Raw genomic sequence first — 16119 nt, 5'->3', positions numbered from 1 at the left:
TTTTTTTGTCAGCAGTGACTCCATAACTGTAGCAAATGCTGCACTAGAGTACAAACTCAAGAGCTTGGTCACAGACACTCTGTGAGCCACACAGCTTACATTTGACTGGCAGGTACTAAATGTAAACAACTTTGGGGTGCTGGGAGGGGGGTGGGGGTGGGATTTTGTGGGTGATAACTTTGACCAAAAGTAAAATCTTGCTCTTGTACTGCAGCCAGCTTATGATTTTTCCAGAGAGTCAGAAGAGGGATCATTTTAGTGCAACAAAGACATGAAAAATGTAAATAAAAGTTTGGTATCTTGCCAGGGCACACGCTTGTAATAAGAACAGGATAGCAGCGTTGAGTGAGGTGCGTGTGCTCTGCTTGGATGTGGGGTAGGTGAGCCCGGTGCCATGCTCTGATGGTCCCTCTTGAAGCACAGAACTTTTAAATGGAAAGTATTACTTTACACTTGGCCTCTTATTGAGGATTGGCACTTACCTGAACTATCGGGGGCACCGTTCTTAGGTGGCTTCCAGTACCGAAGGAAGCAGCCTATTCGTGGTGCTAATAGGCTATCTCCAACAGATGCAAATGGAAAGATGCTCCAAATGACTAGGGTAAGCCTAGGGTTTTTTTCCTTTGTTTGTTTTTCTCCCCGAGATTAATTGTGCATCAATCTTGGCTTCTTGAGATTCCTTGTGACACCCTGTTCCTTTTCTAGTCAGACGCCAGCCTTTACATTTATGCATTACTTGGGGCCAGTCTCTTCCTTCAGCGGAGGAGCCCTTGGGCCAAATACTTCCTCTGACAAAGATGGCATCAATAATAAAATGATCAGTTCTGCATTTTTTCCTCCCAGAAGTCTAAAACTCCTTGAATTGAGGTGAAATGGCTGCAAAGAGATCGACACCACTCTGCAGCCAATTTATTCAGATGAGCTGCAGGCTGGCCTCAGGGTGCGCGCTGCCAGGAGTGCAGTGCAGTTCTGTAGGGCTTTCCCTCAGCGGGGGGTGGGGGGTGGGTTGGTCTCAGATATGTATTTTAATTTCCAGAATGAGATGGGAGCATCTTTCCTTTGCGCTCTGGGACTTTTTGTTGTTGTGGGTAAGAACACGGAAGCTCGATATGAATTTGTTGTATTCACGTTGGTATCAAATCATCTCATTCTGATTTTGATTTTGATTTTTTTACTTGGGTTGGGGGAGGGTGTCTGCTCTAAGGATTTAAAAATGCTTCGCATGTTGTCGTAATGATTGAAATGATGGTGAAAGCCTGGAGCAGAGGGCTGTCCTGCAACGGCTCCCGTTCTGCAGGATGCCACAGCACGTGGGCTGAGCTGCATCACAGCTCCCTTATCCTGCTGCTGTGCTTGGCAGCGCTGCTGGGAAGGTTGGGCACAACAGGCGTTTCCAACTGCTGTGAACTTGCAGTCTCTTGAATTGGAGTTGATAATAAATGAGGGCTCTGGACCAAAGAGCATCTGGCCTTCACGTGAAGGCTTTGCTGGATCATCCCCTGTGTTTTGCTCAGTTCACTGCTGTGTTGCTGACGTGTCTACATGGAAGCATTTTTAAATTCTGCTCTAGACAAAGTGAGGGAAGGGTAAGGAGGGGTGGTGGGAGGGATGGGTTTATTAAGATACAGCCTCGCTGTATTTTAACCAATAATTAAAGGGAAGGGGTGGCAGGAGAAGAAAACAGTCATTGTTCCCGTTACAGAAAAAAAAATAAAAGGAACTTTATTTGAAGAAAAAATTATTGCAGTTCAGTGGGGTATCATAACCCACCGGTCCCTAGTCAAGAAGTTGAATGTTACTGTTAATCAGTGAACAACACGGACAAATCATTGCAAACATTTGGGGGGGAGGGGAAAATTGGCTTTCGGTTAAATTGGTGATTGGCAAACTCTCCGGCGGAGCTGAGAATTGGTTGAGGATGTATTTCTCTCTGGATGCGTGTGTCACAGCACCGACTCGGGGGGAGTTTCACGAGTTCAGAGTGCAAAAATAAGACATGATAAAATCCTGATTTTGTTGATTTAAACTCAATAAAAGCTCCCTGGAACACCAGCGTGGTCTCACGTCTTTCTTTGAGCGGTGCTGAGCCCAAACCACGCCGTCCTCCTGCCTTGCACACCACAGTGACACACGAGGGGCATCCAGTCCCACGGTTTGTGGTTTTGTGTGGTGCCAGCGTGCATGGAGATCTCTTGGGCTGCACTGGGAGCTGTGAGGGATCTAATGAATGAGCGACAGAACCGGGGGGTTGGGATGGACTCGGGGATCAGGGAGTCCGACCTCCCTGCTGGAAGCTTCCATAGGGGAGGAGCTTCGTGCCTTCAGCCATCTCTGGTGCTGTGCTGGGCCATAGGAGATCCCGTCCTCCTTCCTCTCCACTCAGTTCATAGAGGTCATTGGTTACAAAGCCATGGTCAGCACTGCAGGGGGAGAAGGCAGACTTTGTTCCCTGATCAGTTCCTAATGTAAATATCCCATCGTTGTGGATCCTGCAGCAAGAGTGTCATGGTGCTTTTTCTTAGCACGTACGTTTCATAATAAAGTACTCATATTAGAAGAACCTTTCTGGGTCTACTTACACTTCAACTGTTAGAAATCAGTATCCTTCATCCCACGCTCTTCATCCTGAAGCTCACATCCTCAGCCCACGCATCCAAACCCATCTCGTTGCACCCTGCGTCCCTCAGCCCTTCTGCATCCCAGAACCATGGAATGTCCTGAGTTGGAAGGGGCTCATGAAGGATCATTGAGTCCACCTGTCTCTGCGCAGGACCACCCCAGACCCTTCACCCTCCTTTTACTGCATCTCTCATCGTGCATCCTTCATCCCCCCCAGCACCACATCCCGCACAGCCAGGTGGCCGCCTGGCCATGCAGTGGGACATCCATGGGGACGTGTGGTTGGTCTGGGTGAGCCAAGGCCCAAGGGCAGGGTCTGGGGTGGCTCTAATGAGTCCCAGCTGTGCTAACAAAGCAGTGACTCCCACCTGCTGTGGGGTTGGGGCTGCCTGGGTCCATCTGTGCCTTGCTGGGAGCCCAGGGCAGGGATGGTCCCAAAACCTCTTAACCCGCACTGGGGGCTGTTGATAGGTTCCTGCTATTGGGCTCCCACCCTGCTTTTTCTGCTCTGCTTCCTGAAGCTGAGCACAGCCCTGGGGTGCCCTCAGCTCTGCAAAAGGGAATTGTGGGTGCTGCAGCCCCCTCTGCTTGCAGCAATGGGGGTGAGCAGGATGCAGCCATGCTCCTCCAGCCCCAGTGCTTCTTTCTGGGGATACAAAACAACACAAGAGGCTGCTAGAATAGAAGAAATGCTTGAAATCTGTTTTATCTCACTTCCTTTTTTTTTTGGTCTCCTGTTGCAGGGCGAGTGAGGGCTGCAATAAGGATCAGCCCAAACCTGAGAGCAGTTCTAGAAACAACAGGACCACAGAGGAGGTGTGTGCCTGCTGCTCCCCTGGAGGATGGGGTTCTTGCAGTGAGAAGTGTGGGAGGTGCTGGTGGCGGTGGTGGGGGGTTTCCAGCAGCCCTTCCCTGCTGGAGTTGGGGGTCCTGGTGCTGCTTCCTGCTCTGGGCCACTTCCTGCTCTCCTGCAATGGGGTGCAGGGGCTCAGCACCCCAGAGTTGCTCTCTTTGCTCCCTCCTCATGTCCTGATGCAAATCTTCTCCCAGAGGAAGGCAACCAGCTCTGTCTTCGTCTCCCTGTTGAAGAGCTGCAGTGATGGAGCTTTGCTGGAGGATGCAGTGTGCCCTCCATGTAGAGCAGAGGCTGAGCTGACCCAACAGATGGACCTCAGCTCTTCAGGTGAGTGCTGCATGCTGGTCCTTGGATGCAGCAGAACCTCAATCCCCTCCACCCTGCCTGGTGTGGGCTCTGTTCTCCCCAGGGCTCCATTCCCTCTGGCTGCTGGCAGAAGCATTGGCTTCCCTTGGTGGTGCTGCTTGGCCAAAGGCTGCCCCTTTGGCTGGGGTGTTGTGTGGCTGGGGTGCAGCTCCTCCAGCCTGTTTTCCTGGGTGTGGAGAAGCAGCGTGATGGTGAGCAGTGCTGTTGAATCGTGCAGGTGTGGCAGCTTAGTTCTCAGTTTATTTGTGTTTCTTTAGCATCTTCCTGCGGGAAGGAGGTGGTGGCAGATTCCAGAGAGAAGCACCGGAGAAGCACCTCTGGGCTGTGGCTGTGAGGAAGGTGGGGGCTGCTTCTTGGTGGTACTCTACCCCCGTGTTGGAAGGTGGGAGGCAGAGCTTGGAGGGGCTGTGCTCAGTGTTCTGCAGCTCCTGCAGTGCTCCATCGCTCAGGCAGAGGCCTTGATGTGATGCTGCTGCTGGGTGAGGAAAGTTTTCTTTACAGAGCTGTCCCCTCTTGGCCACTGGGGGTGGGCTGGCTCCTCTCTGATGCTGGCCAGGTGTGGGCTGGGGGAACTCATCTCTGGGGTAGGGGGTGGGAGGAGAGCTCACTATATACTGCTTTGAGGAAGGTCCTGAGCTCCGGTGCCTGGCTGGCTGCTTTTCCAGCTACCCACATGTCTCAGTGAGGCTCTCTACCTTGGGGTGCTTGAAGAGCTTGTAGGTCCCACCCTTGTTCTGGATGAAGCTGTGCGTGATCTCCAGCAGTGCTGCCAGGAGCTCAGGTAGGGAGCTTGGTCAGCGTGCAGCAGTGCTGGGTGCTATCTGCCTTCTTTTCCTCCTTACCTGGGGCATATCAATGATCTCCTTGTCCTGCAGGATGCTGATGACTTGGTGAAGGTTCCCACAGAAAGGGTAACTTTAGAAAAGGGGGAAGAAGAATGCAATTGGTGGGGGAGAGGGAAGGATGAGGCTGATGGTGCAACTTTTCTTTTCTTGGCAGCTGCTACTGTGAGAGAGCCTTGCCTTGGCTGAGAGGCCAGCCCTATGCATGCTGCTTGGCATGTGCTTGTGGACTCTGCTCCCAGTCTCTGTTAAGAGCACGATTATGACTTAATCCAGTGTAACTGGTGCTCCTGTGTGCCTGACACCGTGCAGAATCCAGCTGAGCGCCCTGCATGGGTGCTTGAGCTTTGTCATACAGCAGCGTGAAGCTCTGCAGGGAAATGCTTGAGCAAGTGCTCTCTGTTCCACTTGGATCGAAGGCAGCAGCAGAGCTGAGCGGAGGCTGCAGGGAAGACACGGTTTGCCAAAGGCCCTGCTGCATTTATTCAGCTCTCACACCAGTTACATGGTTACAGAGCTGCTACCAAGGGCTGAGCCTGCATCTTCCTGCTGTGCTCCCAGTGGCTGCCTGCAGCAGGCTAAAACGGCCTGAGGATGTGGAGCACATCATGCACCTCCTCTGCCCTCTTGTGTAAGAGCAGCACTGCTGCTTCAGGAAAACAAAAGCAGCTGGGGTGCATGGTTCTTGTTTATCCATGCTCCCTGCTGGGGCTTTAAATATCTCTCTAAGTGGAGACCATGAGTTGTCTGTAACAGCAGTGCCAATGTTTGACCATCAATAAAGTGCTCTGTGCTTCCTTGGTGTTTTGGTTTGTGCCTTTGACCTCCCAGCCTGACAGAGCCTGGTGCTGTCAGCTTCATGCCCTCCCTTCACATCCATCCCTGGGAGAGGGAAATCAGAGTCCCCATCACAGAGTGAGGAGCAAAGTCAGATCAACAGTAATGGTGCCCATCCCAAGGCAGGGCGGGCTGCCCCATGGGTGCTGCTCACCTGTTTCCCATTTTACCTTCACCTCTGTCCCAAAAGAGGCGATGGGCTCTGCTAAATAGGGCAGAAGGGTAGCAGGGAGGGCAGCAGACAGAGTAGCTTAGGACTGAGACACATGGACAGCTGCTCTGGGGAAGGAAATCCACCTCCTCCAACCCAACAGTTAGAGCTTGGCTTGTTTTCAGCTTGACTTGAAAGGCAGAACATGCACATGTGCCAACCACTGTGCTTTGAGTCCTCACATCCCCAGGAAAACAAAAACAAAAAACAGACTTCCTGTGCAAAAACACCCAGAAACTGAACCAAGGGGAAAAGAGTGAGAGGTGAAAGGCCCCAGGGAGACCCAGCCCTCCTGGGCTGCAAGGGGAGGTGGAATGGGGATGGACTGGAGCTGAGGGGGCACTCGCCCTGCGTGGTTCCTGCTGTGTGCTGTCTCTGGGATCAGAGGAGATGCTGTGGATTTCACACCCTGTAGGCACTGCTCCCCCAGGCAGAGCTGGCTGGGTCCCTGCCTGGTGCTCTGCTTGCAGGGCAGGAGGAGGATCTGAAGCCTCAGCTGAGGAAGTGCCAATAGGGAGCAGCTGTGGGGCTGCCCTCACCCCCAGCCCAGCACTGGCCATGGCTCACTGCAGGACCCCGCTCCCCTTGAGTCCCCATTCCTCCTCCCTCCACATCTCCCCACCCAGAGGACTCTGCATCCTGTCTTTAAATCAGAAAAAAAGACAAAGTTCGTGCAAAACATTTAGATTTGATGTGAAAATGAGAGGCAAATGTGTCATGCCTTTATGGAAGAAAATCATTCAGCATCTGAAGGAGAAAGGCAGCACTGTCGTACTGCAGTACACCTGGGTAACACTATCACTGCCCAGACTTCTCTGCTGGGTAACTTTCCAAACAAATCACAGACAGGGAAGGGAAGGGGAGGAAAGGGGAAAAAGAAAGGGAAAGGGAAAAAGGAAGGGAAGGGAACAACACTTCAAAGCATGGCATGTCCATGAAGATGACCATTTTCACCATTACTATTATCATATGGATTGAATACAAGGAATAACTGAGCACCTGAACTGACACGGCCTGGATTTAGGGCTGAACGTGAGCCTTTGACCTGGTCTTAAAGCTCCACCTACGTCGGGGTTCTCAGAATAGCACCCAACACAAAGGAAATCATCTACACCAGGATGCACGTCTGCTGAATCCATTGGAAAACATTTCTGTATTGGCTCTGAAGGAAAGAAAACATTGGAATACATCCATGGCAAGCAGCAGCATTATGTTTTCTGCAATTACTGATGGGAATCTGTAGATTCTGCTACTTATATTTGGTCTCTTCCAATAGAAGAATCCAACTGGGAACAAAGTGCTGTAGGACACAAAGCGGTTCTGACATGGGAGCAATAGAGAGGGCTTCCAAAACCACCACCAGCACAACAGGGCACCACAGCTCTGAAAGTTTTCCAAACTAAGTGTTCATTTTAACTTCAGCAGCACGGAGAAATTTGGGCTAGGTTGAGAAGCTGCTGCAAACCCATCCCAGTGCTGTCAGTCGTGCTGTGTCTCGGTGTGAACAAGAAATGTGACCAAAGCAGGGATGCCTGAGCAGTGCAGGTTGTCACCTCCAGGATTGGGCTGAACTATCTGAGGGCCTTTACTGCTTCTTGATCCTCACGTTCTGCTTCAAGTGCCTTCTGCCTGCTGCAAAGAATAGAGATTAGTGAAGCTCTGCATTGACTTTAATGGTCCCTTCCAACTCAAACGATTCTACGACCTACTGATAAACAAACGGAGCACACATGAAGTAAAGAACAGAACACAGCAGCACTCCCCTCCTTTCCACTTCTAAGTTTTGTCATGACAAGTGTTAATATAGGATAAAACCGAGTTATTTTCACACATGAAGAACAATTAGAACATCTCCCAACATAGATCCTGACTATTCAGACAGGAAAGCTTTGGTGTTTTCGTTACCTTACTTGGTTACTTTTCATCTTTGGTTTATGTGGACGAGAAATCAGCTCTTTCTGAAAAGACAATGACCCTCTGATCATCATTAGTTCCTTCCACTTCTATCAAATGTAATTCAGTTGTATTAGTTGGGATATGTGGCCCTGCAGAAGGACAGAAGTTTAACCCTGTATGGGATAAAACCTCACCCATCTCTGCTCCATACTGTGTGATTCAGAGCTGAAGGAAACGATGGTGGGAGAAACGTCAGCGTTCAGAGCACAGCAAAGGGGCTGTGAGGATTCTTTCAGCAGATCCAACCAAACCTGGGAGCTGCACTGTAAGGATGCACACACCTCAGGGCACAGCTGGAGCACGGCCCAAAGCAACCAGAACACGGCCCAAAGCAACCAGAACACGGCCCAAAGCAACCAGAACATGGCCCAAAGCAATCAGACGTACCGCAATTCTTTCTTCTCTCTGTTTCCTCAGCAAAGCCAGTATTTCTTCTTTCTTCTTGGCCTGAGAAGAAACGTTTACCAAAATGAGCTCAGAAAAAAAATGAGCTCAAAGCACGCGATGCTCATGGTGTAAACCTGAAATTCTTCACTGAAGCTGAGAGCCAGCCTGAGCATCTTGAGTTTTCAAGGGTAAGGCAATGCCAGGGCTTCCTCTTTTAAATGGGTTACACTGATTTCTCAGATTTACGGTGTTAAGAACTCTGAAATTTCATTGCTGACCATGAAATGCTCTACAAAGCCCATGAGAATGACTGACGTGCAGCTCAGCCTGGCGAAAGGAACGCTCTGAATACAACGGCCATTTTGCCACGTGCATCATTCAGCATAGATTTTCATTTTCTTATTGGATACCTGAAGCTCATAGCATGTCCTGTACCAAAAAATAACATGGTATCATTGCAGATTCAGGCCACGTTATTACGTATTTAATGCTAGTTGTCTTCGTTTCTACTAGTGTGCATTTGCGATACATACGTGGGACATTAATACATGGGTTAGAGTGATGTGGCTTCAGTAAAGGGCTCTATCCACAGATCCCATCAGTGACTTGGAAGCACACCCAGCTGTCGTCTGCACAACTGTTAGCCAGGACCAGGCTGCTTTTGGAACTGCTCTTCATGTCATTTCCAAAGTTCCAAAGCTCCACCGAAGGACGCACAAAGATCAGGAATGGCGACGAGAAGAGAGTTGGGCTGAGCAGCTCTTACCTGCTGTCGGTATTTTTCTTTTGCTTCGGCTTTCTGCACGCCGTGAGCTGCTGATGGGGTCCGTCTGTGGGCCGGGCTCAGCCCAGGGGACGAAGGTCCCTCACGCCGCAGGTTGGTGGGACACAGGGAGGACTCAGACAGCGGCGGCAGCACGGCTGTGCTCCAGAAGATGCGGGCAAACTCCACATCAGCTGGGCTCGATCCAGCAAAGACGAGGGGCCCATCAGGCTCTGTGGGGCCACGTGGGGCTGCGCTCTGATGGCCCCTCTCCATCTGGTGGCTCCAATCCTGCCCCACAGCCTGAGGACGGCGCTGCCTGCTCTGCTGGCACGACCCTGTCACCTGCTGTGCAGTGATGATAAAAATGTTTGTCTTGATTAAAATGCTCATGGGGCTGAATTACATTTCTTCAACACGTGTAGGCGGATGCAAAGTTTGGGAAGCCCAAGGCTGAGATGAGCACAGGCCACGTCTACAAACTTTGGGAAGAAGAAAAGATTTGCTGTGAGATTTGCAGAAGATGAATTGCTGCGTGCTCCCACTGGGTGTCTCCCCAGCCTTTTTACCTGGCTGTGTGGTTAGTGATTGGTGCTCTGGCAATCAGCTAACTACACTGCCTAGTAACCAGGCTGATGGATGAGCTCCTCCCTTCCTCTTCCTACTTGTATGAAATTTGGGCTTTTCTAAAAAAGAAAACAAACAACACCCTTCCCCCCAACATTACAGTAGTATTATTAAGTTTGTATTTTCCCCCTTATTATAATTACTGAACGTTAAGCAAAGTGGGCAGGGTGAAAACCACTTGCAGGTTCACTTAGCTTTGTATTTAATCAGTGCTTAAAACCCTCTTGGCTTACTGGCTTGTTAAGTCAGACATGAAAGCTGAATGCAAATGGTTTTCTTTGTAGCTGACAGATCAGCTGAAGGCAGAACAGAACACGTTCTCAGCCCATTCCTGTGCATCAACAATCGAGTCTACCAAAATTCTTCATGCAACTCAATGACTTCAGCATAGCAGACAGCATTCTTGTCAGGAATGTCCCAAAGGATTTTAGCACCAATTTAGCATAGAATCATAAAACATTCCAAGTTGGAAAGGACCCGTAAGGTTCACTGAGCCCAGCTCCCAGCTCCACACAGGACCACCCAAAAATCAGACCATATATCTAAGCAAATCTAATATTTCACTTGATATTGGCAACAGATACCAATGTCTGTTGGGCAGCTAACATTACTGGAAATAAGGATGTAAACAAAGAAACATTAACCCTTTTTGCGCTAGGAATAAGGATGCAGTGAGGCTGTAATGCGGGGTCCTGTGCCTTGTTTTGATGGCAGTGAATTTAGTGATTGTGGGGCACTGGGTACAATCAGCTAACTACACTGCCTACAAACCAAGCACTGCTCTCGTGATGGTGCTGTGGAGTTCAAACCTGGAAAAAGAGGAAAGCACTTCCAATAATATTAAAGTACTCCATGTGTTATTATAGCAACAGTTGGCATTGTCAGAAAACATTGGTCATACCACCCTTAGAGCTACTCCACTAAATCCAGAGCTCTCTCTTTTCCCCAGAGATACAGAAACAGAGGCAGAGGTGGTTGTCAGCCCCCCAAACGTTGCAGTGCTACCAAAGAAATAGGAAAATCTGGTCAGCAGAACAAAGTGGAATAGGCAGAAGTAGTTATAATTAATTGTGCCTCGTGTCTAATGAATGTGTATGCAACTAGTAATAGCATAAAATTATTTTATATAGATTTATCAGGCTGCTGCTAACTCAGCAATGAGACAGAGCCTGTAAGCCAGGGAGAACTTTGCCTGCAAATTAAACTTTTTTTTTGCTAGCTTTCAACCATAACTGCCATATTCTTAAAATGCAGAAAAAAAGAATTCAGGACTTACCCTTAAGAAGCTTACCTTGTGAAAATCCTGCTAGGGGCTGAATTCGTAATAAAATGCTCAAAAAGAATTAACGGGAAGAGAGAAACGGCTAACTTCTTCTTTCCTTTCTTTGCATCCACAGGGCACCACTTTCCCAGGCAGACATGGGGATGGCATGGACCCTACAGGGGCACCTGGTCCCCATCTCTCCCCATGGATGGCTGTGCTGCAGTGGCCCCAGCCGGCTGTGGGTCAGCCCTTTGTGTACATTCTGTCACCATGGGCACTCAGGGCTGGTGCCTGGAGGATGGACCCAGCTCTGAACCGACCGCACGGCTCTGGGATGGGGAGCTTTGTTGCAGAAGAGGTTTCTATGGGCAAAGTCAATACGGAGCACAAGTTTCTCCCTTCTCTTGTGGACAAATGGCTGCGGGTTGGGCCAGAGCTGCACGGGGTGTCATCCAGGCTTGATGCTCCATCTGACGGTCCAGCACATCTCTGGGGTGATACCCGCAGCCTCAGGCTGCTTTTAAGTCATAGAGGAGCTGAGGTGGCATAGAAGGAGGCCTCCGCACAGACAGACCCACCCTCTGACAAAGCAGATGGAGAGGCCTTTTCTCTAAGGAGATTGTCATCTGGGATGCTTTCCCATAATGAAGCAACTCACGCTCCTTGATCTTACATCAGTAGTTGTGACTTCAGCTGCTTACCTGAAGGTGTCCGTAGTTGATCATCTACAAAAAGCAGGCGGCGTGGAGAAGGAAGGTTGCCACAAGCAAGCTGCCCTTAGCTCTCTTGGTACTCGATATGAAAAATGCAAAAACTTCTGCAGAGCTGGCTCCTGCCAGCAGTGTGCTAAGGGAAACTGTTTGCTCTAGGTTTGGCCTGCAGTTACTAGAGAAACTACATCTGACTCTTCCCTTTGCACTTCATGCCTAGGCTTGCCTGGTGACCAGGAGACCCACAATTTAATCCAGCTAAGAATGCTCCTGCTGAGTTCAGGCCTGACCCGAATTCTACTTCAAGCCTTTGGACGGATTTCCATTGATTTCAGTGAGCTCTGAATACATCCAGAGTTGGAGGCTGTGGATGCCCCATCCCTGCAGGCACTCAAGGCCAGGCTGGATGTGGCTCTGGGCAGCCTGGGCTGCTGGTTGGCGACCTGCACACAGCAGGGGGTTGGAACTGGATGAGCACTGTGCTCCTTTGCAACCCAGGCCGTTCTGTGATCCTATGATCTGATTCCATGACCCCATGAATATCCAGGGATAATAATGCAGTGTTTTCTAGTATTGTACCAATATTATTATTTTCTTCTTCCCTGTAATGATTAAAGAAGCCAGCAGCCCCCCTTGGCCAAAGGCATCCACGTGTGCTCATTTATTTAACTCATCAATCAGAACTCCTGGCTGTTCATAATGCTCTTTGCAGAACTGCTAGGATGCCAACAGATCCAGCTTGGACACAGCTGGGAATGGGTGGGAGCACAACTGGTTGCGTTGCTTTACAAATCTCACATGGGGACGGAGGGCTCACATTTTCTCTTTGACACTTCCTTTATTCTCCAAGCAGGAGAGGCTGTATTTTGGAGGCCGTGTTTTCATGCGTTCAGTGACAACTGACAACAGAATGAAGGATTTTAGTTCAGTCATTAAGCCTAATTAAAAGAGACAGTTCTACTCGTCAATGAAATGGGAGCTCAGAAATGCCCACTGCCATTCTGGCTTCTCTGTCACTAACAGAAGTTCTGAATTCATGAATGACTGTAAAAACACCAAGTTAAATTCTCATAGCCTCGTTTCTGTGGCAGTATTAATAATTAGAGCCAGCCAGACAGGTTGCCAAGAACTTTGCTTAATTTTTCTTTCTTTTTCTTTCCCTGTCTGATGCAGGAAGTTGGTGTGGTCCTGGGTTTGGCCCCTTCACGTGCAAGAAACAGCACTTATGGCATGACCAGCCTGGTTTCTCAGGTGAAGAGTTTGTTTAGGGCTGGCTCACAGCACTTGTTGGCTATGGGAACAATGAACTCAACACGTAAAGGTGTTGCAGGCATTCAGGCCTCTCTGACCGTTCTTTGTGCCATCTGGTCACTTCTTTTACCACAGAATTTCCCAACTCACGGGGCCTGCCTGAACAAGTTGGAGCTGGAGGAAGGAGGAAGGCAGTCTGCAAACCATCAGTGGACGCTTTGCTCAGCCCCCAAGCAGCCCTGTGAGCGCTCGAATTGCTTGGCTACAACACCTACAACCACATCGAGAACCTGTTTAAACGCTCAGCTCTTTTCACCTTAATTTGTCATTTTGTCTGAATGGTTTCTGATATCCGGCGTTGGTGGCACAAATTCCACAGGCGGAAGGGGAGGAAGAGAACACATCAGCTTATTGCCTGCCTTTAAGCAATGAAGCATAGAATCATCGACTCAGCAAGGCTGGAAAAGACCTCCAGGATCATCCAGTCCAACTGTCTGCCTACCACCCGTATTTCGAACTAAGCCAGGTCCCAGTGCCACGTCTAAATGTTTCCTGAACACCTCCAGGTCAGTGAGCCCACCAGCTCCCTGGGCAGCCCATTCCAGCACCTGACTGCTCTCTTGGGGAAGAAATATTTCCTAACATCCAACCCGAACCTCCCCTAGCACAACTTGCAGCCAGTAAGGAAGCACTCACATTCCAGGAACTGCCCTGCTTTGAACTCTTTAAAAGAGTCATTCACATCCTCTGTGAAATACCACCACAACAAAAAACAACTAGAGTCAGCAGAAAACGTGAACATTGATAAATGCAATAAATACAGAGTCATCCGATCTTTAGAATTGATTCACAGAATCACCAAGGTTGGAGAAAACCTCCAAGATCACCCATTCCAACACCCACCTACCACCAATAGCTCTCACCAATCCACGTCCCTCAGCACAACATCTAAACATTCCTTGAGCACCTCCAGGGTTGGTGACTCCACCATCTCCCCAGGCACACCAAACGAGGGCTTCGTGGGGAAAGGAGCAATGCTGCACAGATTCCACCAATGGCAGCAAAATGAGTTTGTGACAACTTATTAAATTTACTCACTTAAGTATTAAACTGGTGTTTAACTAGCAGACTGATAGAGATGAAAATCAATTAAACATACCTTAGCAGAGGAAGCTGATGTTGGGATAAAACCACCTAGAGTGGATGTAGCCTGGAGCCCCGCATGTTGATCAACTAATGGAGCACACCTGAATGCTGCTACAGCCCTCAAGGCCAGTTGGATATAAAACCTGAGCAAGATATGGTGGTGCAATGGTGAGGGAAGGGTTGGGTGTTTCTGGGAGGAGTTTTCCTATGTTTTTCTTCTTCTTTTTTTTTTTTTTAAAAAAAAAAAGGCAAGCAAAAGCTGCATAGGTTTTTGTAGCATTAAATCTGTTTCTTGTGTGGCTATCTGAAGTTGTACATGAAATATATCTCAGGTTTTCAACAACTTTGGTCTGAGAAGGTAATGTTTGTGGTCTTTCTGGCGTGTGAAGTAGCTCTGTAAGTACTGCTGGGTGTTGACTGCAATGCATAAATGCTGCTAGGACTAAGACCTTTTAAGCTTTTACATTTTAACAAGTGCACTGTGAGTGCTTTCTAGAAATCTATTGAACTGCTGTGGTACCTGAAGTATCCATGTATTTGGTACTTCGGCTTATTTAAGCTTTATCTGATGGGTTATGGGTTTTAGCATCTCTCCTTGGAACCTGATAGCACCTTAATGCCATTAAATTGATCCAGTGTAGTGTCTCATCTCTCCTGATGACCTTCCAACAGTTAAAGCACTTGGATTTAAAATGAAGGATGAAATTGCTGCTACGGTCTTCTTCATCACGAGGCTGATAAAAAGGGAAGACAAGCTGAGCAAGCACAAAATAGAGAGATTTGCAGCTAAGCTGACAACACTGCTGTTTGAAAAGTACAAGAATCACTGGTACTTGGACAATCCATCCCGAGGACAGGCCTTCAGGTAAGAGGACCCTTAAGAGAAGGGGAGAGGGCCTGACTTCTTGAGTGCTGGACAGGTGGCCTTAAACTGACTTCTGTAATAAATTAAGCTTCTGAAAATGGTGGAGTTGCTGTCTAACTTTCTGATAGCCTCTATAAATGAGAGTTTGCACCAGCAGGCCAGCTGTGTCATAGATGAAATATGGTGGACTTTATCCTGTTTCTTGGAGCAGAACTGCAAAGTGGCAGTGAAATCTAATGTTCCACCTGCACTGGTGTTCTTACCTAGGTGTATAAGGATAAACAAACATCAGGCAAGAGATCCGCTGCTGGAGCAAGCTTGTGTGGAGAGTAACGTGGACTTCAACAAGCTTGGTTTGCCAAAAGAGATGACGCTGTGGGTTGATCCATTTGAAGTGTGTTGCAGGTGAGTTGAACCTGTGACTGACACCATCATCTGTCAAGTGTTCTGTGGGAACCTCATCCTCTCCAAGCCCATTAGTAGAGGCTGAGAGTGTGCTTCCTTGGTAGTGTCAGTGAGTAGCATCCGCACTGCTGGTCCAGAGCTGTGTGGCACAAACACAGTTGCTTCCAGGTATGGAGAGAAGAACCGGCCGTTCACAGTTGCTAACTTTGAAGGAGAGGAGAACCCAGAGCTTTCGCAGCAGATCAACTATGCTGTTGACAGAGCAGCTCTAGACTATCCTTCTGGCACCTCTTCGGATGAGGAGAGCTTCAACAGGGAACCAAAAGCTATCCCTACCGTCAGCAATCCCAACAGCGTCTACCAGGTAAACATGTGGTAATGGTCTGTCCCTCTTGGTGAAGGCCACCGTCTGTGTCCTGGAGGCTCCTTCACGAAGGTGTGATAGACTAACAGCTGTTGGCCAGACTTATCTCCCTTTTCTTGCCCAGACACATCTTAATGCCATCTCATTTCTTGCTGTCTAGTTTGACTACTGCAAGACACCCATACAGTCCTGGTCTCAGTATCTTCATAGGAAGACACACACGAGTGGCTCATCCTATGCTCAGCACAGGGCTTACAAAGCCTTCAGGCCAACTGTTGCTTTCCCAGGACCACGTGTTGATAGATACCACTGGATCAATACCAAGCGGTAGATCTGTGGCTTCTCTGTTCCAACAGCCTCTAACACTGAGCTGTGCTGTGGGATGAAGGCTGGTGCTACAGAGCTTCATGAGAAGAGAATGTACTTACTGTCTGTTCCCTATCCTCTTACTCTGTACTACTGAAACTCTGGGTTTTTAAATAACGTTTTAATATTTTAACAATGTTTACGAGACTGAAAATTAATGTGAGATGCTACTTGTAAGCTAAAAAGGAAATGCATATATATCAATAAATCTAATCATGTTTTCTTTTAAAAAGCTGTCCAATCCCCTCTTGGTGCCTGAAGGGAGTTTAAAAAAAGCTATTTGG

General features: G+C 48.7%; 2 protein-coding genes and 2 long non-coding RNA genes across 9 annotated transcripts; 3 read left to right on the top strand and 1 right to left on the bottom strand.

Moving 5' to 3' along the window:
* Positions 1-6: 6 nt before the first annotated feature.
* LOC104914370 lies at positions 7-5485 on the top strand. The gene is made up of 3 exons (XR_795987.3): positions 7-3435; positions 3670-3802; positions 4099-5485. It is a non-coding gene; the product is annotated as an uncharacterized LOC104914370 (long non-coding RNA).
* Positions 5486-6400: 915 nt separating this feature from the next.
* On the bottom strand, positions 6401-11028 carry C26H11orf88 (chromosome 26 C11orf88 homolog). 5 transcript variants are annotated; one of them, XM_019622883.2, is made up of 7 exons: positions 10756-11014; positions 9407-9547; positions 8841-9319; positions 8075-8134; positions 7822-7950; positions 7637-7689; positions 6401-7363 (listed from the first exon to the last, which is right to left on the bottom strand). In XM_019622883.2, the coding sequence occupies exons 3-7, from the start codon at positions 9228-9230 to the stop codon at positions 7303-7305; spliced, it is 693 nt and encodes a 230-aa protein (XP_019478428.1). In that variant the 5' UTR covers positions 9231-9319; positions 9407-9547; positions 10756-11014; the 3' UTR covers positions 6401-7302. The 5 variants fall into 5 exon arrangements, with proteins under 5 accessions (XP_019478428.1, XP_019478430.1, XP_010722059.1 ...); XM_019622885.2 differs by lacking the exon at positions 9407-9547 and having other exon boundaries at positions 8841-9182; positions 10756-11028; XM_010723757.3 differs by lacking the exon at positions 9407-9547 and having other exon boundaries at positions 8841-9185; positions 10756-11019.
* Positions 11029-11179: 151 nt separating this feature from the next.
* On the top strand, positions 11180-13606 carry LOC116217455. The gene is made up of 3 exons (XR_004162033.1): positions 11180-11435; positions 12612-12689; positions 12825-13606. It is a non-coding gene; the product is annotated as an uncharacterized LOC116217455 (long non-coding RNA).
* A 445-nt stretch (positions 13607-14051) lies between these two features.
* Positions 14052-16067, top strand: BTG4 (BTG anti-proliferation factor 4). Of its 2 annotated transcripts, none has more exons than XM_003212746.3 (5): positions 14052-14193; positions 14508-14700; positions 14968-15105; positions 15274-15469; positions 15630-16067. In XM_003212746.3, exons 2-5 carry the CDS (start codon positions 14528-14530, stop codon positions 15798-15800), a joined length of 678 nt encoding a protein of 225 aa, XP_003212794.2. In that variant the 5' UTR covers positions 14052-14193; positions 14508-14527; the 3' UTR covers positions 15801-16067. The 2 variants fall into 2 exon arrangements, with proteins under 2 accessions (XP_003212794.2, XP_019478434.1); XM_019622889.1 differs by having other exon boundaries at positions 14052-14231.
* The last annotated feature ends 52 nt before the right edge of the window (positions 16068-16119 follow it).

Source organism: Meleagris gallopavo, chromosome 26 (assembly GCF_000146605.3).
Source record: "Meleagris gallopavo isolate NT-WF06-2002-E0010 breed Aviagen turkey brand Nicholas breeding stock chromosome 26, Turkey_5.1, whole genome shotgun sequence".
NCBI lineage: Eukaryota > Metazoa > Chordata > Aves > Galliformes > Phasianidae > Meleagris > Meleagris gallopavo.
The sequence above is the reverse complement of the archived record's forward strand: the minus strand, read 5'-3'. Positions and strand labels throughout refer to the sequence as shown.

What these genes read in the sequence shown, in the direction of transcription:
- C26H11orf88 (XM_019622883.2), bottom strand. Translation starts at nt 9,230, where the DNA reads ATGAGCATTTTAATCAAGACAAACATTTTTATCATCACTGCACAGCAG. An exon ending in AAGAAAAATACCGACAGCAG is followed by an intron (nt 8,135 to 8,840) that starts GTAAGAGCTGCT and finishes GTTTCTTCTCAG; the next exon opens with GCCAAGAAGAAAGAAGAAAT. An exon ending in ACAGTATGGAGCAGAGATGG is followed by an intron (nt 7,690 to 7,821) that starts GTGAGGTTTTAT and finishes TTGTCTTTTCAG; the next exon opens with AAAGAGCTGATTTCTCGTCC.
- BTG4 (XM_003212746.3), top strand. Translation starts at nt 14,528, where the DNA reads ATGAAGGATGAAATTGCTGCTACGGTCTTCTTCATCACGAGGCTGATA. An exon ending in TCCCGAGGACAGGCCTTCAG is followed by an intron (nt 14,701 to 14,967) that starts GTAAGAGGACCC and finishes GTTCTTACCTAG; the next exon opens with GTGTATAAGGATAAACAAAC. An exon ending in CCATTTGAAGTGTGTTGCAG is followed by an intron (nt 15,106 to 15,273) that starts GTGAGTTGAACC and finishes AGTTGCTTCCAG; the next exon opens with GTATGGAGAGAAGAACCGGC.